The 26,557-nt window shown below is 43.3% G+C and overlaps 1 protein-coding gene across 1 annotated transcript; it reads left to right on the top strand.

Moving 5' to 3' along the window:
* The first annotated feature begins 14,480 nt into the window (after nucleotides 1-14,480).
* On the top strand, nucleotides 14,481-18,821 carry LAMTOR5 (late endosomal/lysosomal adaptor, MAPK and MTOR activator 5). Its single transcript, XM_060027004.1, has 4 exons — nucleotides 14,481-14,614; nucleotides 15,474-15,535; nucleotides 17,440-17,557; nucleotides 18,490-18,821. The coding sequence occupies exons 1-4, from the start codon at nucleotides 14,580-14,582 to the stop codon at nucleotides 18,548-18,550; spliced, it is 276 nt and encodes a 91-aa protein (XP_059882987.1). The 5' UTR covers nucleotides 14,481-14,579; the 3' UTR covers nucleotides 18,551-18,821.
* The last annotated feature ends 7,736 nt before the right edge of the window (nucleotides 18,822-26,557 follow it).

Here is a 26,557-nt window from a genome sequence, read left to right as displayed (position 1 = left end):
GGTCTCAAGGTCAACAGTTCCTACCATGTCCCTGCAACAGTCCTTTGAGAATTCTTTCCCCGAGACCAACAATTAATTCCCTTTAGGAAACAGGACTGGAGTGGCTGGAAGGGGGTCAGCCATCCTAACAGGGCTGGGCCCCATTCTCTGCTCTTGCTGTTCTGGTTCCAAATCCAGCATGGACAGAGGGGTGTGCACACAGCCTTGGAGCCTCCTTGTGGAAAAGGCGCTCTCTCTCTCTCTCTCTCTCTCTCATAGGATTTGAACAAGATGACAGGCCCATCCTGCATACAGTTCGATAGATTTACAGACAAAAGGAGTATGTGTCACTTGCAAAGCAAGCCCCTCAGTACCAACAAGCTCAGTCTGCTGGAAAAGGCTCTGTGTCCCCCTGGGGTGAAGCCCAGAGAGGAGGCATATGGCTGGACACAGAAGAAAACAAAGTTGGGCAGAACATGCCTTGGATGAGTTAATGAGCCCAGGACTGAAGCTCCTTTATTGATGTGGGGAAATGTTAACATTATATGGCTAAGTGGAAAAAGCTAGAAACAAAAAAGAATCTACAATGTAATCCCCATTTTACACGTGTGTGTGTGTGTGTGTGTGTGTGTGTGTGTGTGTGAAGGCATGGACACACACAAAGAACAAGACGGAAAAGAGAGGAACTAAAATGTTCACATTTTATCTTGGCAAGGAGGAACTGCTAATGACCCTGGGTTTGGTTTATTTGTCTTGGTGGTTCTTTTGTCTTCATACGTTTCTACATTTTCTGTTTTCTATTTGCGCACACGTTCTTTCGGTAATAGAAAATGAAGTAAATGTTACTTTAGAATAATTAGAAAGGAGTGGGAAAGGGAATAATAAAAAAGAACATGAGTATTGGAATTATTTAGAACTAATAATAATCCTCATTCTGTCCCATCTTAGCTGGTGTCCTCCCTGGCCTCTGGGGCTCTCCCTAAAGCACCTACACAGTACATGCTTAGACAGAGAAGGCAGACCTACTGTTTTTATGGTGGTTGGTTATTGTTTTCAGAGCAAGGGTGCTTAGCAGCCAGTAAAAGATGATTGTGGTGCTAGGGAGAGATTTGTGGTTTCCCCTGCTGAGACCGAGGGTCTAGAGTTGACGTGAGGCAGCCTGGTGGATGCCAGGAAATGGTGCAGCTGGGAGGTGCCCACACTCACCATCCAAACCCTCCGCAGTGCCTCCAACCCAAGCATGGGGAGTACAGACCAGCAGAGACCTTGGGGACCTGGTCAGCAAGATTCCAGCCGCATCCGTGGCCATGACTAATGTGAGCTAACATTCAAGAGTCTGGGACACAGCCAGCAGACATGTTCTTTGTGAAATACTGTGTAAGTGCTTATGAGTAGGGGGCCAAGCCAGGATGGGAGGGGGGATAGATGGATTCACCTGCAAGTTGATGAGACCCACAGCCAAGTAAAGCGGTTGGACCTCCATGGCAGAGGCACGAGGGACACAGGGGATACCAGGATGGGGCTGAGCATGGCTCCAAGGGCTTTGGGGACATCGTGCAACGTGGGAAGGACCATCCACAGTGGCCCAGCAGCTTCTGCCACAAGGAGCAGTCCCAGGTCCATTCTGCCTTGTAAATCCGGCTCCAGAACGCTCAATTTCAGCAAGAGCTCCCCAGAGTTCCCAACCGGGCACATAATTTCACCTTCTTAATAAATCACCGGGAGTCCTCCTGTCCTAAGAAAAACAAGAAGAGGAACAGCCAGAATCTGTCAAGAAATTAATTGAAAACAGCAAAATAAGACAATATAATTCCTTTCTCAAGGGCAGACTTGGAGGTCGGGTACTGTCCCTCTGAGGCCGGCTGACCCAGGGCCCCCCAGCTGCTGGGAGGAGGTGCTCCTGCCTCCAGCAAACTGTAGCTCTTCCCTCTCTAGCAAAGCTACAAACAGCACATCTTTGTGCACCTTCCAACCCAGGAGCCAGGGCCACAGACGTCACGTGGCATCAAGAATGGCTCTTCTAAGAAAAGCTAGAAAAAAATGCCTCTGTGTATTATGTGCACCTGAAAAAGGCACTTGTGTGTGTTCATTATATGTTTCATTTATGTGTTTGCATCCTCTCTTGTGTGATGATGACCAAACTAGGATCCGAGCATCTTAGAGCTGGACGGAAACCCTGAGATTAGACAGCACCCCCAGTGCCCAGCATTGCACCCGGGACTCAGATGCCATGTCCTCATTTGATGGGTGAGACTATAGTCATGGTCACAGACACAGCTAAATGCAGGTCTTCTGCTCCCAAGTGGCTCTATCCCATTGGTCCTTCTTCAGTTCCATTCAGCAAACCAGAGCACACAGTGAGAAGGCAAAGCTGAATAAGACAGAGCCCCTACCCTCGAGGGACTGGTGGGAAAAGCAAGGATGTACAGGACTGTGATGTTAAGAAATAATACTAATAATTCAAAACCTGGAAATGTGGCCACAAGAGGACAGTAAGTCCTTCCAATGTCATTTGGTCATTGTTTCGCAAGTCCACCCAAGGATTATTTAATCACCCAGGGGAAGGTATCTTTGTTTAATGGCTATTTACCATTAATTAAGGGCTCAGACTCTGTGAAGTTACATGTTAACTTGTAGACCATGTCCAGTAAAGATATAAATAATGTCTATTCAATAGAAAGCATAACATTAAAGACTGATTTTTTTAACTGCCTTGTAAGACATTAACCAGCTGTTTTGTTTTTAATTGGGATAAAATACACATAACATAAAGTTTTACCATCTTAACCATTTTTAAGTGTACAGCTGTGTCATTAACTATATTCACATTGTGCAACCATCACCGCCATCCATCTCAAGGACTCTTTTCATCCTGCAACACTGACACTCTACACCCATTAAACATAACTCCCCATTCTCCCCTCCCACCAGCACCTGGCAACCAAAGTCTACTTTCGGTCTCTATGAATTTGACTATGCTACATATCTCATATTAGTGGAATCGTGCAGTACTTGTCCATGAGACTGGTTTATTTCACTTAGTATAATGTCCTTAAGTTTCATTCCTATTGTAGCATGTGTCAGAGTTTCTTTCCTTTTTAAGGCTGAATCATATTTCATTGTACATATACACCACATTTTGCTCATCCATTCGTCTGTCCATGGACACTTGGGCTGCTTCCACCTTTTGGCTATTGTGAATAATACTCCTATAAACTTGGGTGTTCAAACATCTGTTGAGACTCTGCTTTCCGTTCTTGTGGATATATATCCAGAAGTGGAACTGATGGATCATATAATAACTCTACGTCTAATTTTTTGTGGAACTACCATACTGTTTTCCACAGTGGCTGTCCTGTTGTACATTCCCACCAACAGTGCACAAAGGTTCCAATTTCTCCGGATCCTTCCCAACACTTGCTACTTTTTGTTTTTTTTATTCTAATGGGTATAAGGTATCTCATTGTGGTTTTGATTTGTACTTCCCCAGTGATTAGTGATGTTGAGTATCTTTTCATGTGCTTATTGGCCATTTGTATATCTTCTTTGGAGAAATGTCTATTCAAGTCCTATGCCCATTTTTTAAACCAGGTTGTTTGGGGTTTTTTGTTGTTGAGTTGCAGGAGTTCTTTTATATATTCTGGATATTAACCCCTTATCTGATACACGATTTGCAAATGTTTTCTCCCATTCCATGGGCTGTCTTTTCACTCTGCTGATAGTTTGCTTCCATGCACAAAAGTTTTTAATTTTGATATAGTCCAACTTATCTATTTTTTTCTTTTGCTTCCTGTGCTTTTGGTGTCATATCCAAGAAATCATTGCCAAATCCAACGTCATGAAGTTTTTCCCTTATGTTTTCTTCTGAGTTTGATAGCTTTAGCTTTTCCATTTAGGTCTTTTGATCTGCTTAGAGTTAACTTCAGTACATGGTATAAGGTAAGAATTCAACTTCATTCTTTTACACATGGGTGTTCCACTTTCCCAGCACCAGTTGTTAAAAAAGACCATCTTTTCCCCACTGAATGGTCTTGGCATGCTTGCCAAAAATCATTTGACCATACATGTGAGGGCAACCAGTTTTGTTCTTAACCTAGATATTGTACTTGAACATTTCCTTTTAAGTGCTTGTAAATACCCATTTCCTCAAAATGCTCTTTGAACCAGCTTTGCCAACTTATTGGTTCCCTCATTCATGAATTACTAAATCTTTGACACCTGCCCATTCCATATTTTATGAGAGCCATGTTTTTAAATGTGTGAACATTATGCTTTGACAGTAACATACAAAGTGCTGTGGGTGTCGGGGTGAAGATCATCTCTAATCGAGGGATTCAAACACCTTTTCACTTTTGAAATCAGCCTTATGATTAATGGGTAGACTTTTGGCAGATAGACATGGTGGTTTGGAGCGAACATTAAAGACCGCGGAAACAGCAGGAAGAGTGTTTTCCTTCCTGTTTGCTTCCTTTCTTGTGTGTCTTAGCCAGCAAAGTCTATTGGCCAACACAGATGTGACACTTTCCATGAGAAAGCCTTAGGGAAAAAAAAGCCTCTTGCCTCTTTCATATGTCATTTCTCTTCAGGACAGGTCCCTGCTACAGCTCCAGGTCCTCTCAAGCCTCCACCTCCACCACACCCCCTTCCCCTACCTGACAAGAGGCTAGAAAGGGCCTAGGCCTTTCCATCCATACTTTAGATTCATCTCTGATTCTGCCTTAACTAGGGAATTGCATTTCCTGGCTGTCTCCATCCCACCACATGGGGCCTCCATGAAATATCTCCCTGACAGACTCTAAAGGTTACCAGCATCAATCACAGGGATAAACAGCAAACAAGCCCAGGACAGAGCAGCCACCTCTGTCTGATCCAAAGTGGTATTAATTAGAAACCTTAACTTCTGGCCACAGAGGATGAGAACTGCCACCCTCAAGTGACCTTTGCCTTGGCAGAGTGTCCCCAGCCACAGCTGGCGGCAAAGCCCCTCTCTTTGGGGATCTTTACTCTGCAGGGTGCTTCTGAACCGCTTGAATTTAACGCTGAGACTTGTGTTCCCTGAGGATCTCAGGTGTGCACATTCCTCCTTGGGTTTTTTTTTTTTTTGCGTTACACGGGCCTCTCACTGTTGTGGCCTCTCCCGTTGCGGAGCACAGGCTCCGGACACGCAGGCTCAGCGGCCATGGCTCACAGGCCCAGCTGCTCCGCGGCATGTGGGATCTTCCTGGACCGGGGCACGAACCCGCGTCCCCTGCATCGGCAGGCGGACTCCCAACCACTGCACCACCAGGGAAGCCCCCTCCTTGGGTTTTTGAGATCACATTGTTGTGGGCCCCAGGCCATTCTCACCTGAGCTTCCTAGCCCATGGCCGTGGCATTTCCTCAGGCTCTCGGCGGCCACGGCAGCCTGTATGGTGGCTTGACACTGGATGTCCCAGCTTCTGGCTTGCTGAGAGGCTGTCGCTGACCTCCCCCTCCTCCATGGGAACCCATGCACAGCGGTAACCCAGAGGAGCCTCAGCAGAGCCTGTGCCTTGCGTGCTGCTGAGACCCATGGCCTTGGGCCTGCCCACTCCTCTACCGCTCCCAGAGCCTCAGCTGTCCAGACACCCTGACTGAGGCCTCCAGGCATCCCAGCCCCTCAGACTTGGCTCAGCCTCTACCACTGGTAAAGACACCTCCCCGTTGGGGTCAGCAGGGCTCCCTAAGGGGCTGACCAAGGAAGGAGTGAGTGAAGACTCAGTGATCTCGAAGCAGGGCTGCTGGGCTACTTTCCTGGCTGGGTAACCAGTGTGTTCTCTGAGTGGTTGAGGGCAGACTCAGGGTGAGCCAGCCTCCACCCTTTCACCTTTCACTAGTTCAGCAACCTTGGGCAACTCACTCAACCTCTCTGAGCCTCAGTTTCCACATCCGTAAAATGGTGCTCATAATAACACCTCAGAAAGCTGCTCGATAGTAAATATAAAACACTTAGTACAGCACCTGGCAATAATCAATCCTCAACAAATGTTAACTATTTCTTGGGGGTCAGGGGTGGGTTTTGTCCCACTTGTGCAGTTGTGTGTACACAAAGAACACGAAGTCCTAGGGGAAGGACAAGTGGAACAAAGGCCAGAGATCGTGCCACTCATTTCTCCAGGCCTTCTCTTTGCTGACCAATGTTTCTACCAACTCATAGAGAAGGCTGTCCTACTTTCATATTTGCTTGTCCAGAGAGTGATAAACTGTTATCTCCTTAAAGTCATCCAGCCTGCGTTCAGACGGGCCCTTCTCCACCTTGACAGATGGGATTACATTCATCTCCCTTCCCCTTTGGCAACTGGAAAGATCAATGAGACATTAGTCTCCCTGACTCTGACTTTCTCCTGGGGGGAATGCTGACAGCCCAGAATTAATGTGTCAATTGATTTACTCCTGGTGTCTAAAGGAGTAGACAAGACAAGTCCTCCCACTGCTGGGAGGGGAGATGGGGAGAGAGCAGCCTCTGCCACTTTCTGGGTCCGGCTTACAGGCCTGTGCTGTCTGGACTGGTTGAGGAGACAGTTGCAGAGAGACGGATTCACCTGGGATCTACATCCTGGAGACTGGCCGGCCCTAGCTCTGGAGTCCCAAAGCCATGGACACTCTCAGGTTCTACGGCCTTGACAAGCTATAGACCCCTCCAGACCTCAGTTACTTCATCCACAAAATGAGGATGGAGATCCCTGATGGGATGACTGTGGAATTAACAAGAGATAATGTGTGTGAAGAGATGTGCTTTGTAAATGTTAATTTTTTATCTTTAAGTACAAGAGCAAATGCAATGTTCTTGAGTGAGAAACCAACCAAGTTTACAGATATTAAAACTAAGGCCTAGAGAGATGAAATCCATTTTCTTTTTTTTTTTTTTTTTTTGCGGGACGTGGGCCTCTCACTGCTGTGTCCTCTCCCACTGCGGGGCACAGGCTCCGGACGCAGGCTCAGCTGCCACGGCTCACGGGCCCAGCCGCTCCGCGGCATGTGGGATCTTCCCAGACCGGGGCACGAACCCGTGTCCCCTGCATTGGCAGGCAGACTCTCAACCACTCCGCCACCAGGGAAGCCCTGAAATCCATTTTCAGTCAGGTAAGTTATGAAGACTGTCCACTGCCTTCACTGCTTTTGCCACTGTGATTGCGTCCCTGCCCCCACTTTCTACTGGCTCCTTGGGAGCTAGAATAATGGACAGATGAAGGGTTGGAGAGGGTCACTTTCCTGAGATTTTCAAAGGGATTCCCCGCCTAACAGAACATTTGCTGGACACTTTCTGTGTGCTAGATGCTTTCCTAGGGACCATGGAGGGCAAAGACAACACACTCAAGTTCTGATAAGCCCTTGACCTTGAGGGTTTGGTGTTTCTCTTTTCATCCTTCTCTCTCTCACTCACTCGTTCGTGTGTCTTCTCCCTCCCAGAAGCAGCTCTGCCTGCCCCACTGAGTCCTTTCCTTACAATGTGGCCCCAGACTCGGGTCTGGGCCAAACACTCAGGTTGTTGTTGGTAATGATCATTGGTTCAAACAGCTTCTCTTACCCAAAATAAAACTTGGGTTTTGTTTTGTTTTTTCCATGATCTCTAGCTTATTTACTGTATAGAACATAAACTCCTTGAGTGAGGAAGCTCTGCCTGATTTATTACTACTACCCACATAGAATTTGGCAAACTAGGAGTGAGAAATCAATTTTAAAAAATGAAACTACAGATCTACAGTGAGGACACAGCACGAAGCTGGCGGACATACATACTCTGAGATGCATTTCATGGCCCTTATCTCTAGAAGCACAAAGCAAAATGACCAACCTCTCGAATTTCATATTCTTATACTCAAGCAGAAGAAAGGGCAGATAGCTCTCCCCTCCCCTTGCCAGGGCGTGGAAAGTTGCTCTCTGAGGTATGGAAGGAGCTGTGCGTGCCTCACCTAAGAGCTCTCCCTCACGCAAAGAAGGAAGCCCCCTCCCTGTAGGCGACACTTGAAATGCTCTCTTGCTGCCCGGCCCCAGGTGAATACCTTTGCTTTGCTCAGGCACCTGCAGAACAGATATAGAAAGCAGACATTTCCTCTTCAGCCTCCTTTGCAACTAAAGCCAGGGATGTGATCCAGGCTGCATTGCTTAAACTTACCCACACAAGACTTCAATTCAGAGGCTCTGGGAAAATTCCACTTTGCTGGCAAGGGCAGCAGCAGAGGGGGTCTGGCTTCGGGGCGTAGCAAGCATAAGGTTAGGTTCCTGCCACAGTAACGGCCTTGGTGCCGCACGCTGTTGTGGGCTGCCACAAGACCAGTGGCAGGGGTGGCATGGTGGGCTTGGAGCTTTGTCACTGGAAGCTTAGACTGAGCTCTCCAGCCCTCCCAACAACTGGGTAACCGTGAGCTACCAGTGTCATTTTAAAATTTCCTTTCCTACTCTATAAGCCAAAGTCAGCTTCTGTTGCTTGCAACTAAGAGCCCTGAACGACAGTCTAGTTCAACTTTGCCTCAGCTATCATTTCCTGAGGTCCTGGCAACGATAGCAGCTCTCACCTGTTCACTGTCTGCGGTGGCCCCAGAGACTGTGTGAGGGGCTTCACATGCATCGTCTCATGGAGTTCCCACACCACCGCTATGAGGTGGATACTATTCTTATCTTCAGGGAGAATTGAAAAAAATCTGAGACATCAAGGCATTAGAGGACTTGTCCAAGGTCTTATAAGAGGGTAATTCAGTGTTGTAACAATAGGTAAGCTCCCGAAGCTAAATTCAGATTCCAAGAGAGACGGTGGCAGCCGACAAAAAATCTTCTCGCTCCACTCTTCATGGCAGGGTGTGCAGAACTAGATGGGTCATCTTGTCTTCACAACATTCTGTACTCTGAAGTAAGGACCAGTAACACTTCACTAAGTTTGTAGACGCTGAAATAAAGACACGAAGATATTTCACTGCCCAAGAAGGATTTTTCCAGGACAGTGGCAGCCATGATTGACAAGGGGACACATTATTACCCCACAAGCATGTTTTCTGAAACTCCCCAGGGGCTAAGGGAGTCCATGCTGGGTAGACAGTGAGGGGTAGCCAAAGAAGCTGAAAGCCTGCATTTAACTAAAAGCATCAGTGTGCAGGTCGGCACTGCAAATACATTTTAATACAGGTAATTCCTTTCCCATTCATTTTCAAGCACTTATTTCATTTACACAATCCCAAGGGCCAATAAATCTTGGCATTAAGGCTGATTTGATGTGTGATGCAGACAGTCTGATTAAGGATAGGGTATTTTATCAGCTCCTCTAAATTTCCTTTTCTCTAGTCTACAATTTTTTATACTGGGCTGATCTTTTTTTTATTCATAAGGGCTTCATTCCCATTTGTCATGGCTGCATCAACCGGGCATCTAATGAAGACTTGGATATGGAAGTCTGCATCTCATCTATCCTCAGTAGCAAAATTAATAAAGCAGCAGGAAAACAGCTTCCTGAACTGAAATGTCCTTGGCCCACCCTGAGTCATCTAAAATATATTTTGCTTGTGTCTTCCAAAATTGGGGCTTAGCTATAAACTTTAGGAGGCAGTGCTCAATTTCAACTTCCATCCACTGATAGCCTGTACCCTACTCCCCTGCCCAACCCATTGCTTGGAGAGGCTTGGACCAGGGTGGCCAGAAGCCTATTTTCCCACTATCCCCTCTGCACACATTTATTGAGCACCTTTTATAGGCCAGGCTCAGGGAGATATAAAACAGGCTCTAGAAGGCCACAGTCAAATGGGTCATGCCACCACTGTTGGCCAATGCAAGAAAAACATCTTAGTTAGCCAAGTGTCAAGGCTGGGAGCAAGCTGGAATGATTATCTGCTCTATCCTTTTGCCTCTGAGAGTGTGAGCCTCCCAACCAGTTTCTCTATAATTAAGGGCTGCCAAACGCCTGTGATCACAGACATTGACTTGTGGACTTTATGGATATATGAGTATATTGGTTTCCCAGGGCTGTCATAACACAGTACCACAGACTGAATGGCCTAAACAACAGAAAGTTATTGCCTCACAGTTGTGGAGTCTAGATGTTCAAAATCAAGGTGTCCTTCTGAGGGCTGCTCCAGGCCTCTCTCTTTGGCTTGGAGATGGCTGTCTTCTCCCTCTGTCTTTTTACATTGTCTTCCCTCTACGAATGTCTGTGTCCAAATTTCTTTTTATAAGGACATCAGTCATAGCGAATTAGGGCCCACCCTTATGACCTCATTTTACCTTGATTACCTCTGTAAAGACCCTGTTTCCAAATAAGGTGATATTCTGAAGTACTGGGGGCTAGGACTTCAACATATGAATTTTGGGGAGACACAATTCAACACGAGTGTCTCTAAAACTGGTTTAACTAAAGCTTTAAGACAACCTGTAGCAACACCATATAGTTAGAACACCACATGGAGGGTTAAGAATTCCATGTTCAAGTTCTAAATTAGCCACTTCCCCTCTCTGAGCCTCAGATTTCTTCTCTAGAGAATAAGAGAGCTGGACTGGGCCTCCAGAACCCTCTCACGTCTCCAGGATTGTGTTGCTGACGACATAAGAGAAGTTGAGGCAGCACAGGGGGCAGGTTAATGGTGAGGCTCCACCACTCACAAGCAGGCTGGTCCTGAGCAAGGATTGATCTTCTGAGCCTCAGGGAGTTTTTTTAACTCTTAAGTGAGGACAGTGACAGTAGCTACTTCAAAAAGGTTCTCAGGACTAATGAGGCCTGTGAAATGCCCGGCACGCAGCTGTCCCTCCATGTGTACGAACTGCTAAGGGTATTACTGCTCTTATTACTATCAGGAGTTAGGCTTTGGATCTAGGACTCAGCTCTCAGGCAGTGTCCACGATCGGAAGACAGGGGGCTGCACCCCAGTGTCCTATCCAGTAGCTCATGTGGAGTGAGAGGCTTTAGCTGGCAGGACTCCTGTGAACCTTGGGACATGCCTTTCCCCATCTCCACCTTCCAAATCCCATCCCATTCCATTTGGCTTTTCACGTTCATGTCATTAGGGTTAGGGCTAGGATTTCAGGTGATTTTTTTTTCTCACTGTTTTATTAATTTTACACACCCTAGAAAAGTATAATAACACATATTTCATCATCTCGTTTAAATGCAGCCCTGCGACCTCACACCCACATGAACACTAGATTGCTTGAGGTCTGTAGTGGTCATTCGGCTCTTATCATCTTTGAACTGTTAGTTGTTTGCTCATGTGTGTCCTCGCCTAGACTGTAGGCAACTTGAGGAGACATATGGGTCTTCTTACTGAGATTTAGCAAACCTTACTGATTGACTCCCACAATGCACCGGCCCTCTTACATGAAAAATCTCATATCATCCTCCCCACAACCTGATGAGGCAGGTAATGGTGTTACCATGTCACAGATGAGCCCCTGAGGCTTGGGGACACATGTGTAGGCAGTGGCTAAGCCAGGATCCAATTCTACATCGCCTGACTCCGAGGCCACCAGTCTAGCCTAGTGCTGTCCTCTGCAAGCTGTACCAGCTCAGGAGGCTCGTGGGTCCCTGTAACTCACTTAGGATCCTCCAGCCTGAGCAGAGTTTTCCATGGCCTTGGTGCCCCCTGGTGGCATGTGAGGGCTCGTTCCCAGCCCAGCTTCAGGCTCATTCTACTGCAGGCCTGCGACCCCTAAGCACTTGAAAGAGTGACCAAGGGGGCTGGCCCTGGCGCAGCAGGGCCCTCTGCACCCAGGGAAGGGCTAGTGACACTAGAGTGTCACTTTTTAAATGGACCGCCCCCGCCCCGAGGATTCTGCTCCTGATAGGTCAAAGAAGAGCGCTTAGGGTCTCAGGCCAACAGCCCTGAGATGAACTACAAGGTCTGGTTCACACCACCCAGCTTCTCATCTCCCCTTTCCCAGTCAGGACATGTGGGCATGGGCAATCTCTGCAGCACCCTCCTGGAATTTCCATTTTCCAAGAGCTTGTTTATGGAGTGGGGGAGGGAGAAGAGGATAAAGGTGGTTAAAGTTGAGGACTTAAAAGCTTCTTTACATAACACAGTCTTTTTCTCAAAAAACCCATCAAGATTCTTCAGTAAGTATTACTGGAGTCCTATTGTGCTCCACAGCGCTCAGGATGCAGAAATGGAGAAAACAGCCTTTCTGTCTTGGAAAGTAAACATATAAAAAATTACAATGCAATGAGGCAAGTACTCTGATATGGGTGTCCTGGGACTTCTCCTGTCACACCCAAGATGGTTATCAGTACTCAAAACTGAGAATAAAGAATCATCAAATACCTCACAAGCTGAAGTAGAAAACAATTAGGGGTCAGACACCTTGTCCAACTAACCATCACTCCAGCCAACAGCACTTCCCCAGCTTACATAAGCCACCGCTCCTTCTACAGGGACAAAACAGCAAGAAGACACAGAAAGAGGGGGTGGTGTGGAATAGCCTGCCTTCCCACCTCCGGAGCAACAAGGATGCTTGAGCCAGCAGTCATCCTCTTCCTACATGCTCATTTTCCCCTTGGAGGCCTTCCTTAGCACGTAAAAAGTGATCACCAGCTTTTCCGGGAATCCTATAATCACTGATCTGGCTTTGAGATAATCACAGATATCCTAGAGCTGCATTAACCAATGGTAGCCACCCATCACACACATAGCTATTGAGCACTTGAAGTGTGGCTAGTCTGAATTGAAACACGCTGTCAGTGTAAAATATACACCGGATTTTGAAGACTTAGTCCGGGGTGGGGCAGGGGAATGCAAAACATCTCTGTATTTTAAAAATTGATTACATCATGAAATGATAATATTTTGGACATAGTATTTGGATAAATAAAATATATTATTAAAATTAATTTCACCTGTTTTACTTTTTTTAGCGTGGCTACCAGGCCATTTAAAATTACAGCTGTGGCTGGCTCACATTCCGTTGCTATTGGACGTCGCTGCCCTGAGGGTTAGAAAGCCAGAGCTGAGATGCCCCAGTCCAGCAAAGCTTACACCACATTGGGACCACAAGGGGGCGCTACTGTGGTGCCGAGCTGCCTGGGGCAGGACTTCAGCAGCAAGCAGGCCGGCTCCTCACATTTTCTGATGCTATCTTTTAAGGGTAGCTTTAAACAGCTTTTTCTAAAATTTAAATGGCCCATATTATGTGACCCCGAGGTTAATATAAATCATTTCTCTAGGGCAGGAGTCTAACACTCCTGAATTACAATATTCAAGACTGGAATTTTAAGGCAGCTGCAAGTTTCTCACCATCACAGCTAGGGAATGAAGAGGGACTGTGAATTCAAGTCGAGAGAAGCCTTGAAGCTGGGCCCCAGAACAGAAGGTGGGCTGTGAGTAAAAGCTGGAGGTAAGAGGGTTGGAGAAAAGGTAGCTCCAGGAGTGATGTTAGGAGGACTTAAGCACAAGGAGTGGGTATTGGCTTATGGGCGATGGGTGACCTCTGGACATACTCCCATTTTCATCAGAATGCTACCAATCTGAGTGTAAATTGTTACCACCTTTCTTCGGGGCAATTTGTAAGTGTATTTTAAAAGCCTTAAAAATGTCAATATTCTTTGACCCAATAATTCCATTCTAGTAACTCATAAGGAAAATTTTAAACTGCACAAATATTTGGCTATAAGGATATTCATCCAGCATTTGTAATAGCCAAAGAACCCAAAATAACAATAAAACTATAAGCAACCTAACTGCACATTGATATGGGTTGGTTAAATCAATTAACAGTTATAATATGGACTATTTTGTAAGTGTTACAGAGGTTGTGTAAATGAATACTTACTGACATGAAAAGACATTTATGCTAAATTCTGTGAAAAGGGTCAGCTACAGAATTGTATGTCCAGTATGTGTGTCAATTTTGCTTAAAAAAGAAACAACAACAACAACATTAAAAGCATACATCTGCAAAGACAATTGGCTGAAAGAATATTCTCCAAGGGATTAATAGTCAACTCTGGACAGAGGCTATGGGTGGGCTTTCTTTCCTTATTTTTTAAAACTGCTTTTATAATTAACTTTTTTAAAGATTATTTATTTATCACAAGTGACACGTTCTTTCCCAAGCCCTCGCCAAAGGGGAAGAACCAACGTTTTCGTTAAAATCCCGACACTTTCCCCATACCTATTAGCATTGTTCCATCTCGTCCTCTAGTCCCTGTGTCCAGTCTTTTCCCCTGTAAGCCTTTCACCGGGGTCCTGTGTCTCTCTTGTCTCTCTCTGCCCCACCGCCTGGATGAGACCCCGTCGGGCCGCCCGGGTTGTTGTAAAACTTCAACAGGGTCTGGCCCGACTTCTTGGAGTCGGTGGAATTGTAATCCAAAGGTCTGTATGGAGGAGACAGAGGGACAGGCCAGGAGGCCGGCTCCGAGGGACGACCGCATGCCTCCCTCCCACGGCGGCATTCCGCGCCGTCCCCTCGCCTGTTGCACAGGCAGCAGAACCTCCGCCCGGCTCGCGGTGGCGGGCGCGTAAAGATGTCATCCTGGACACAACGCGAAGGCTGCGCCACGAATTTTGTCCCTTTGGAGGCACCGTTCCTGCCCACGGCCCTCTCGCGTCATGTGAACGACCGAGGGGCACCCGAGACCAGCGGCGAAGAAGAAGGCGACTCACGGCGGCATGGAGGCAACTTTAGAGCAGCACTTGGAGGACACGTGAGTAGTATTCTCGTAGGCCTGTCCTGGGGTCGCGGCTGGGGGATTTGAACGGGACAGAGGGCGCAAGCTGCGAGCGCCGGCCGGGCGTCTTGGGGACGCCCTGTCCCGGGGCCTCCGGTGTGGGTGCGAAATGACCCGGAATTAAATCCCGCCGGGGCTCCGCACATTCCCTCCTGAGCGGGTCTCCGCGGCCCGAGCCCAAACCCGACTCTCGTGCTGAAATTGTCCGGACAGGGTCGTTCTTTGGGAGTTTTAGGAACCGGGTTCGTTTGGGAGAAGGAAGTACCACTTGTGCAGAGCCCTGCCTTATAAACGTAAACACACACAGCGTATTATTTCCTTCCGGGTGTAACCAGTTACTTGCTGAAAGGCATCCGTTAAATTTTTCGAATGAGTAATATCTACGGAAAATCCAAAGTTGGAAAAATAGAAGGCGTACAGGGAAACACCTCCCTCGCATCAGTGCCCCTCAGCTTCCCACTACCCCTCCAGGAGGCAGCCCGTGTTACTTAAGAGTTTGTCAACAGTTGTTTCAAATGAGTTAGTATGTTAACATATGCATTTTTAACGAAGGCAACAAAATCCCAACTATTGCAATGTTTGTGGCCCTCCAGAGCTCAACAGTACCTGGGCACGGTCTTTATTCTCATGAGAGAGAAACTGGTTTAACTATTTAATTCAGTTAATTGTAATTTAATTTTTCCTGGGACAGGGGTGGGCGATAGTGAAAAAAGATTAACACTGACTTCAAGTACTACAACAATGCCTGGTACAGAGAAAGCATATTTGTGTTATAATTATTTAAATTCATTTTCCCACATCATTTGCTTTCTTCTTCCTGCGTTCCTGGAATTAGAATGAAGAATCCATCCATTGTTGGAGTCCTGTGCACAGATTCACAAGGACTCAATTTGGGCTGTAAGTATCTCACATCAACCCTTTGGTGGATTGCACAGCATTTGATGTTGACTGGGAGCCTAGTGTGCTATTATTCTCTAGTTTTTATTTCCTGTTACCCTGCCACTTTCTGGGGACTTTTGCAAGCGTAGAGATCATCCCCAAATAACAAAATTAGGAAATTGAAACTTCTCTATAAAGGTAGAAATGTTCCTTGCAGTTCTAGCACTACAGAGTCATTTCTACTAGAGTAGTATTTTAATCATTTTAAATTGGGTCTAGAAAGGACTTCAGATAATGACAGCAGTTACCATTTATTGAATTTCTGCCATATGGTGGGACTGTGAAGCTTTGTATACATTATCTCTAATTTTCACAATAACCCTGCTAGATGGGTGGTGTTACTTTTTAGTCCAACTTCACTTAAGAGTGAGTAGGTAGTAAAAATGGGGGCTGTAGGGTTGGACACACCTAGCTTCAACCCCTTGCTCTTCCATTTACTAGTGGTGTCAGCTTGGACCAAAAAGAACCTTTCTGAGCCTCAGTTTCTTTACTGAGCTGTTGCTTAATAAGAATTATTATTATGGAATTGCATTTATTGAGCTCTTACTATGTGCCAGGCACCGTTCTAAGTGCTTTGTGTATACTAAGTCATTTAATCCTCATGACTACCCTGTTAGGCAGATAAAGAAATGGAGGCACAGAGGTTCACTAACTTGCCTAAGGCCATACAGCTAGTAAGTAGTTGAGCTAGGATTTGAGTCTGGCTCAGAAGCCTCTTAATCAGAATACTATAAAATTATATATGTAAAGCACTCAGCACAGAACCCAGACATAATGCTCAATAAATGGTAACAATTACTGATGAGAAAATAAATCCAGAAAGGTAACAATGGAAGCCTTCAGCTAAGTAATGTCAGAACTAGTAAACCCAGGACACCTTGCTCCTTACTCCTCTGTACTGCAGGACTTTTTAAAGCTCTGAATTTTTGCTGGGAGGGTAATTGAAGGAAGTAGTCTGTAACTCAGGTTTTACACACAAATCAGTTTAGTTGGAAGAAAAAAGGCAGATTTTTTTTTGAGGCACTTGCCAGGCTCACAAAGGAAAGACTGAAATTCAAGTGCAGAAATGTAAAACTAAATGTACTCCTTCAAGAAAACTTCACCCAAAAGACTGCACTGTGTGTCCAGTTAATGTTTTATGTAACAACAGTAAATCCATCAACTCTGCCATACTGGCATGTCTATTACCTGAGTTAGTTTCAGGCAGATGGGCTTGTGTTGCCTTTATATACAGAAAGATATTGTAAACTTAGTAATTACGTTTTGTACCTGACATCCAAGATTTAGTTATTATCTACAGGCTAAAACAAACATTAGTAAAAAGCCAATTCTGTTGCTATTTGAAAAACCAGTTTATTCTAGTGAAAATAATTGCTCACAGAATATTTATACATGCCGTTAAGGTGATCTTACAGCCAAACTCCTGAGTAAAGATCTTTATATCCTTTGAGGTTGATCTCAGTAAAAGGAAATCAGATTTTCCATGAGGAATTAATTAGTTTCAACAAGTCTCTTGCCCTTACTGGTTTTTGTCAGTCTCACCTATGAATTTCTTCGTTTCAGTTTGCTTTCAGATTGACTTGAATTACAGCTTCCTTATATGCTTGAGAAAGTGTTTAGAGATGGTGATGGGAATGACTTGGAAAATTGAGTGTTATGGCCTTTTACTGACTTAAAAGCTGTTATTGGCTTTCTCACTGATGGAACCACTGAGTATCAGGGCAGAATCATTTTATGTCAGTACCTAACCTAAGAGACCATGAGCTGAACCTTCTTTTTGTGAATAATTCAATTCAGTTCTACTATACGTCTATACTCATTTTTGGACAGTCAGGCAACCTGATATCATCTCTGTCTTCCAGGCCGCGGAACCCTGTCAGATGAGCATGCTGGGGTGATATCTGTTTTAGCCCAGCAAGCAGCTAAGCTAACCTCAGACCCCACTGATATTCCTGTGGTGTGTCTAGAATCAGATAATGGGTGAGTAGATGGCAGCAGATCCCTTCCTTTCCTTTTCATTCAGAAAAATCAATCCCTGGGAAACTTGACTGGGGCTTGCCCTGTGTTCATCAGTGATTTCTCAAAGTACGTGGAGGAAGGTTCTACCCTTTGGACCACAGGAGCAGATGGATTGATCTCTAAAGCTAATGTGCTTTCACACCACAAAGACATTTAAATGAAGAGTAAGAGGAGTCATGAACTATCGATAAAAGAAGCAATAAATAACACAGAGGAAGACTAAACAAAGAACAGAAACAATGTCTGTAGTAATAGAAATACCAAAGACATTCCAAGTGAGGGTCCTCAGAATAATAGTAAATGAAAAAAGCAGAACCATGCACAGGGACTTCCCTGGTGGTCCAGTGGTTGAGAATCCGCCTTCCAATGCAGGGGATGCGGGTTCGATCCCTGGTCAGGAAACTAAGATCCCACATGCCGCGGAGCAACTAAGCCTGCACGCTGCAACTACTGAGCCCACGTGCCACAACCAGAGAGCCCGTGTGCCGCAATGAAGAACCTTCGTGCTGCCATGAAAGATCCCTCTGTGCTGCAACTAAGACCTGACACAGCCAAAAATAAATAAAAATTTTAAATAAATAAATAAACTATGCACATTATGATCACAGTTCTGTAAAGTGAGAAAAAATGTATATATGGTATACATGCATATTAAAAAAGGAAAATATTAATAGTGGTTGTCTTTGAGTGATAGGATTATAGAATTAATTTCGTTTTTATATTTTATACTTTTCTGTATTTCCCAAATGTTTTATTGTATTTAGATATTGCTTTCATACATAGAAAAGTAAGTATTATTTTTTTAGTTGTGTCCTAAACCAAACAGCATCTTTAATCTTACGTCGACTCCCACTTGGAACACTTTACTGAATATCTTCCACTTTGCCTTTCAGGAACATTATGATCCAGAAACACGATGGCATCACAGTGGCAGTGCACAAAATGGCCTCTTGACATCTTGTATCAGTTCTCCAGCAGCTTGTCATGGGGACTCAATCGTACCTTATGTTAATTATCTTATAGAGCTATTAGAGTTCCAGTAATTAGGCCATTCATGTAATGTGCATTAGGCACTTTTCTATTAATTTTAGAGTAAGCTGCTTTTTGACACTCTGACTTATCAAAATTGACTTATCAAAATACTAGTTAAGGGAAGTATGTTTTGAAGCAAGTTTAGGTCACTTTGTATACAGAATTTTGTTATGTTTAATAAAACTGGTTGGAGGAAAGCTTGGATCTTTTCTGAATTCTTTAAACTCTTATCAAATGTTTATTTTTTCAATTATCAAATTGTAATCTTTCTTAAAAAGGTAACTGCTCCAAACCATTCTGTTTCGGAAGCTCCTGAAATACATAGATTCTCACAGAAACATCCATGGATATATAAAACAAGTCAAGCATATGCCTACCCCATAATAAAAACATAATAATAGATATCATAAGTACTTACTATATGCCAGGAACACATTCAGTTCTCGTTAACAACCCTATATGGGTTCTCAATAGCAAAGAGGTGGAAGCAACTCAAATGTCTGTTGATGGGTGAATGCATAAACAAAATGTATATACATACCATGGAATATTATTCAGTGTTAAAAAAGGAAAGAGATTTTGACACATGCTATAGCATGGAGGACTCTATGCTAAGTAAAATAAGCCAGTCACAAAAAGACAAATCCTGTATGATTCCACCTATATGAGGTACCTAGAGCAGTCAAATTCATAGACATAGTAGAATGGTGGTTGCTAGGGTGAGGGGAAAAAATGGGGAGCTACTGTTTAATGGGTACAGAGTTTCAGTTTTACAAGATGAAAAGAGTTCTAGAGATGGATGGTGGTGATGGTGGCAACAATAATATCAATGTATTTAATACCTCTAAACTGTACACTTAAAAATGGTTAACATAAAAAAATGGTTAAGATTGTAGATTTTATGTATTTTACCACAATAAAACAGTTTTAATTAAAAAACATGAACTAATAAAAACACCACCTGAACTAATAAAAAATTCAGCAGAATTACAAGATGAAGATCAACTTACAAAAAGTGAAAAAGCTTCTATACCTCAAAATAGAAAATAAGAAAACATTTGCAATAGTGACAAAAACAATAATGCATTTAGGAATTAATAAAGGATGAAAAAAACCTGTATGGAGAAAAAGTTTAAACTCTTAAGGATTAAAAATTGAGCAGAACTAAATAAATACAAAATATTGAATACAATGTAACAAAAGGATATCAAATCTGCAAAGAATTTTTCCTGAATTCAATGTGTTGTAATAAAGATGGCAGTAGGAATTTTTTTTTGTAAACTTGACAAACTCTTCTAATATTACAGGGAAGCATAAAAGTTTCATACATAGTTGTCAAAAACAACCCTATATGGTAGGTACTCTAATTTGACCCATTTTGCATTTGTGTAACTAAGGCTAAGGAATTAGCAGAGTCGCCATTTGGACCCAAGCCTCCAAGTCAGAGCCTTACTTTTAACAGCCAGACTACTACAGAAGTAGGTATGTTTGGCCAGAAGAAAATCTACCAGTTTGAAAGTATAGGACATTATCTTCTCTTCAGACTTTATCATTCTCAACAGAATGGTGCATAAGAAGATACAAAAGACTTCATTTCGTTGAATTTGAATGCAGCTCGTATTGCTGTCTAGCAATATAATATTTGACAGTATACAAAGAATATATATCATTTATTCAAAAATATCAAGCAACTACAAATATATAAAGTGCTAGTTTAAGCACAGTGATCTCTTATAATTTAAGGAATGGTGGGAACCCTCCCCAAATCTTAACTCATTTCTTCACAAAGAGTGAGGACAGGGAAAATAAAATCTCGGTAGTGCTCGTATTATACTCTAAGTCCCTAAGTGCCAAAAAGTTTCATGGACTGTATTTATCAGTGGGGTGAGGGTAATAGTGGTGACAGGAAAATCATGCTGCATCCTTGCTGAATAACTTTAGGGCCAAGAGTTAGAAAGTCAGAGGTTGAGGGAATTATTTTAGTTAAAAATCGTATAAGCTTTATTAAGTCGATTGGGTACAGATGTCAAAATTTAACTAATATCCCAATGGTGGCTTAAGAACTCTTTGCTCTTGATATAAAGCCCCACATGATTAATAAGAACCATTTTTAATGAACTAAGTACCAACAGCAGGTCTGTTAATGTGCAGTTACTGTATATACACAGTCCTCACAACAAACTTGTAAATAATATTAGCCACATTTTACAGGTTTGGAAACAGATTCAGAGAGGGTAACTTGCCCAGAGTGTGCAGGCTTAAATAATGGCAAAGTTGAGATTCTAACAAAGTCTGCATTTCCCACTATACCTCAAAGCTTTCTGTATGAAAGACATGTTTCAAAGGGTTCAACTCTGACAGCATCTTTGCAGCTTTCCTAGCCTCTGGGAATGACTCATTGTTCTGCCACATTTCAAATCTGACCCAGCCCTCAGCATCAGAGCTCTCTAGCAATACAAAGCTAGCCTCACGTCATCCTGTGATCAGAATCATAGATAGCCCTGCTTTAAAAGAGCAACAAGTACCTACCAAAAACAAAGTCTTACAGATGTTTACTAAAAAATGTTTTCTAGATTACGTTAGTAACTACATATAACTCTCTGAAAAACACTCACCTTCCCTCTTTTGGGTTTTGTCTTCTGCTGAAGGTTTGTTTGATCCTTACCACCAGGCCCACGTAATTGCATAATCTTTTCCATTGTTAACTTAGAGGCCATCTTCCCAAACCACTAAGCTGTGCTTCTGCTAGCGCTTGAATCAAAAATATTATAGAGTTGGTTTTAAGAGCCTGAGAAGCCCCTTACCTTTTAAGAAACATGCATAATAAATATGTGCAGATTTTCCAGATAAAACCAGAAAAACACACATCAGCCTAAAATACACTCTGGTTTAAAACCTGGAACGTTGGTGCTGGGAAGATGAAAGGCAATTTCCTGTTGACTTTTTTTCTTTTTTGATGTGGAGGGTGGAGCAGAGGAAGGAAATGGGATAAGAAAACTGAATTGTCCCAGTAATGTTCTAGGAGACTCAGCCTTAACCATTTCCAAAATGCAATAGAAAAAAAAGTTTCATTAAAATTAAATATAAGTATACACCTTTCATGGGAGGTGTTTGGAGTTAAGGTAACGTGTATAGAAAAGTAATTAAAAGAGGGCTTGGAACTCCAAGGTACTAACCAGAATCTTCAGTCATTACACAGAAGGTACACAAATGTGCTGCAGATTGCCATTTATAGGCCAGGAAATGTATCGCCCAACTCTGGGGCCTCACTCCCTGCCTTGAGCATAATGTTAAAAGATAAACTGAGGCATATTAAAAATGATAAGAGCTTATCTGAGCAAAAATCGATGTGAAGCTGGTGCTGACAAACCAGAGGAGGTTAGGAGCGCTCTTCCATTCAGGAGATCAAGAAGAAGCTTTTGCAGAGAAAATGCAGAAGCAAAGCAAGGAAATTATTGATTGGCTACAGCTTAAAGCCTAGTTGGCTGTATGTGGCTGGTTGTCCTTAGGTTTTCATTTCATAACCTTGAGGCATTGACAGGCTTAGGTTTTGGTTTGCTTATGTAGGCCACACAGCACTAGAGCCACCTTAGTCTAATGGCCTCCTGTTGCCTCAGCCAAGTGGCTTGTTAATTTCTTGCATTTGCTACACTACCAGAGGTGTTGATCCAGCTACAGCATGAGGTATTTGCTATGGCACAGACTCTTCCTTGTTTAGCCAACAAGTAATCTAAAGCAATTCTACTATCTCAAATTATCTTACCAAGAAAACCTAGGGACTTCTGTTCTGTAGGTATGGCCTTAGCAAGATCCAGCGATAGTTGCCAGAGAAGCATTGTCTTACCGTGCATTAACAGAGAGAAAAAAGCAAGTAGTGAAAAGGCAAAACGAATAAAGGTTTCAAATAGGAAATAAAGATCTTGATCCGTGATCTCGGGAGAGCTGTTCATCTCAAGATGCTATCTGCTTCTGGAGAGGAACCTCCATAAGCCAATTTTAATTTTAGGTCTCCAGTTGTACAGTTCCAAGAGTCTGGAGGAGCCCTTTTTAACTGGGAGATACGGACCCAAGGTTTAAGGCCCTGAAGTTTGACTGCTGACTTGGTACGGTCCCTTCTAAGGAGGTTCAAGGGTAGTCTTTGTTCTTAGTGATTTCAAATCAGAAGGGTAGGAGAAAACTGGAAATCTTAGTTTGGAGAGTAGCCAGATATTTGAGAAAACTAGAACAATTCAGGATCCAGTCCGGTTTACAGGTATATAACAAAAGCTCAAAGACAGTGAATAGGACTAGAATCTGATATCCACAAGATCGTATTATAATTTTCTACTACAACATAATTTTTTTTATAATCACCCCCATTTCTATCAAAGATAATCACAGTAAGGCTAATTTGTTTGCAGAATAAGTCTAGTCTCATAAAACTTGGGCTGGTTATTTACAGAGGTGCAGTAGGAAGAGTAATTGACCATACAGGCTCTTTTTAAATCTGTTTTGCTAGGACTTTTCATAAGGGATCTTAGATTGAACTTTTAAAGGCTCTCCAGATTAAGCAGTCAAGTCAAGGATTTGTCATTTCAGACTTCATCTGGAATACCTATAGATTTGGGTGAATTCCTCTCTTCTCAAGGTCCCTAAGATATCCTGAGGTTCTCGGGCCTGCCAGGAAGTGACCTTCCTTACTCACCTGGTAAGGTTTCTTGGAACCCTATAAACAAGATGCCAGGCCAGTTTTTCTTAGGAGCTTTATTGCCTCCATAAAGTCAGCCTTAGTTCCTTAAAACTGTCCGGTCATATCTGATTTTATGCATATTCTCAAATATGACATTCTAGTCAAAGCCTTGGTAATATAACCAAGGCTTCCAATTGTGTCCTGTTATAAGAACATATTCTTATTGGGCTTATATAAATCACTATATTGCCATGAAAATAAGACTACACAACAAATTTCCAAATTCTGGAGGGATCAGGTAGGGAAAAAAACGTTTCACTTTTGTTTACAAAGGTATAATTTACCAAACTGCCTTAAGACAGAAAGGTTTCCTTAAATTTGGAAAACAAAACATTAAGGAATCAGCAGTGTTTCAAAGAAAAAGTTGTAAAAAACATTATAATCATCCTCATCAGTTCATTTAATCATATGTTATTAATTCTTGTTCAGGATGAACCCAGTTTTTTCATTAGCTCTGAAAATTCTTACCCAGTTCACTTTTATGCTCTTAAACTTATCAGAAATCTGTATTCTAGATCTTTCCATGAATCTCTAAAGACAAAGAAGCATTTCTGTGAAAGCATCAGAGTAAAACAATAACTCTCTGCAAATGACAAAAAGACTTTTAATAAAGTCTTTCCATACCTTTCCTTACCCCCTAGACACATTCTACTTTCCTTCCTACTTTTCACACAGTTGTTTCCTTTCACCCCTATATTTTAGTAGTTTTAAATTACATATAACGATTAGAATTCGTAACCCTTAGAATCCTTACTTCCTAGTGAAAACTAAGAAGCAAGCAACTGTGGACTGTTACACTAGCATTCTGTGGATTGGCACATTTATAAATACATTTCATAATTTCCAGAAGTATATTCTCCCTCACAGTAAATTTTTCCATATGGCATAAAACACGTTTACCAATAAACCCAAATATCTTTAGTTCCTCTGTAATAAGAAGCCAAAGTAGATAAAATGCCAAAAGTAGATAAATTTGTGTTCAGTAATTAATGTTTCAGTATTTTATCTTACTTGGAAATGATCTAGTCAATGAATATCCATAATTTAACTCAGTAGAACTTTCACCTAGTTTCCAAATCGCCCCCCACATACTTTTGTTTTTGTCCTTCTAATAAGAATCACCTCCCTGAAGTCCACATTTCAAAGAAATGGCTCTAAATACTCGAGATGCAGAATGCTTACATCTCAAAGCTCAAAGGCACAGAAAAAGGATGTAAGTTCCACCAAGAAGAACTCTTTTATTCCCTAAATCCAGATGTTTTATAATATCTGTAAGCCTTCTGAGCTGCATAGAGGAGGTTTTGAGATTGGTAAAAAGGATAGACTTTTCATTGTTTCTAGAGCTGCATTTCTGTTCCTGTCAAAACTCGATTTGTAAGACAAGTAGTTGTTCTTTATTCCTCAAAGAACTGGGTTGCCACCTGAGGCCCAGTGAACCCACCCATCCAACTATATTATCTTCAATTTGCTTCTTTATGTCAGGGAGATTTCCAACTAAGATGAAAATTAAAAGATTCCTATGTTCCAGATTTGGAGCTGTGCATCTTTTGAATGTTTTAGTAAATTCTTCCACAGTGGCCTCAGAATGTTTTTCTTTCCCTCTGGGTACATAATTTCATTTCAGCTTCGTGGAGAAGCCCTTAAAAACAGTTCCTATCAGGCTCTGAATATCAGCTTCCAAAGTAACCAACTTTTTTTTTTTTTTTTTTTTTTTTTTGCATTTTGGCCGCGCTACGCAGCAAGCGGGATGGCATGTGGGATGGTTCCCCGACCAGGGATTGAGCCCCGGCCTCCACAGTGAAAGCACCAAATCCTAACCACTAGGCCATCAAGGAACTCCCCAGAGTGGCCAACTTCTAACCAGAAAGATCACTAAGAAAATCCTTTTAAATATTTTATTAACACGTTTTAGGTGGGACAAACAGTAACTATTCCTGGCAATACTAAACAAACTTTTCTTTTACTTTTAAACCAAAGGTATCCCTATCAAATGACTCAAAAACAAAACCATAGTTTAACCATGGATGCAAGAGGCATCCCCAAAGAAAGTACAAAAGATATTACTCCCCCAGCCCCAAGATCCAGAGCCATTCCCAAAGATAATCAAAGAAAGACAGACTTAGGGCTTCCCTGGTGGCGCAGTGGTTGAGAGTCCGCCTGCCGATGCAGGGGACACGGGTTCGTGCCCCGGTCCGGGAAGATCCCACATGCCGTGGAGCGGCTAGGCCCATGAGCCATGGCCACTGGGCCTGCGCATCCGGAGCCTGTGCTCCGCGACGGGAGAGGCCACAGCAGTGAGAGGCCCGTGTACCGCAAAAAAAAAAAAAAAAAAAAAAAAAAAAGAAAGACAGACAATTCCCCTGGTGGCTGGTGACCCACATTTCTGTCCAGCCATATTTTGGGGGTCCCCAATGTGACAGCTGAGCTGCCTGCACACATAAGAACTGCCAACCTGTGTGCCCTGATGGGCAGAAAGCCAAGCCAAGTTCTCAGGACATAACAAGATAAATGAGAAAGCTATAGCTGTCCCTGGGAGTAAAAAGTCCAAGAACCAGTGGGGACTTAAATGAAAGTTCACAAGCCACCATTCAAAGATCTAATTCTTTTATTTTTTATAATAAATTTTATTTATTTATTTTTGGCTTCATTGGGTCTTCATTGCTACACGCGGGCTTTCTCTAGTTGCGGTGAGTGGGGACTACTCTTCATTGCGGTGCGCGGGCTTCTCATTGTGGTGGCTTCTCTTGTTGCGGAGCATGGGTTCTAGGCACATGGGCTCAGTAGCTGTGGCTCGAGGGCTCTAGAGCACAGGCTCAGTAGTTGTGGCACACGGGCTTGGTTGCGCCGCGGTATGTGGGATCTTCCTGGACCAGGGATCGAACCCATGTCCCCTGCATTGGCAGGCGGATTCTTAACCACTATGCCACCAGGGAAGCCCCCAAAGATCTAATTCTTACAAACATTTTTCTCCTGCCAATCTGAATCTAGAATGGAAGGAACACTGTGAAATTGTACCTTCCTCTCTCAACCAGGCACCACAGGTGGAGGTCCAGGAGAACTGCCTTTGGTAAGAATTCTCACCCTTTATGGGCTTCTGCCAGCTTTCCTGGGATCCCATCAGCAGGCTCTAAAGCAAGTGGAGTGTCCCAGCAGGTGTCATCCTGGTCACCAGAAACTGTAGAGGAGGAAGAATAATTTTC

Source organism: Delphinus delphis, chromosome 1 (assembly GCF_949987515.2).
Source record: "Delphinus delphis chromosome 1, mDelDel1.2, whole genome shotgun sequence".
NCBI classification, from domain to species: Eukaryota; Metazoa; Chordata; class Mammalia; order Artiodactyla; family Delphinidae; genus Delphinus; species Delphinus delphis.
Note: the sequence above shows the minus strand (reverse complement) of the source record. Positions and strands in the feature narration are given on the sequence as shown.

Coding starts and splice junctions, on each gene's coding strand:
- LAMTOR5 (XM_060027004.1), top strand. CDS start 14,580: ATGGAGGCAACTTTAGAGCAGCACTTGGAGGACAC. Junction 15,536..17,439: donor ACAAGGACTCAATTTGGGCT/GTAAGTATCTCA, acceptor TCTGTCTTCCAG/GCCGCGGAACCCTGTCAGAT. Junction 17,558..18,489: donor TGTCTAGAATCAGATAATGG/GTGAGTAGATGG, acceptor TTTGCCTTTCAG/GAACATTATGATCCAGAAAC.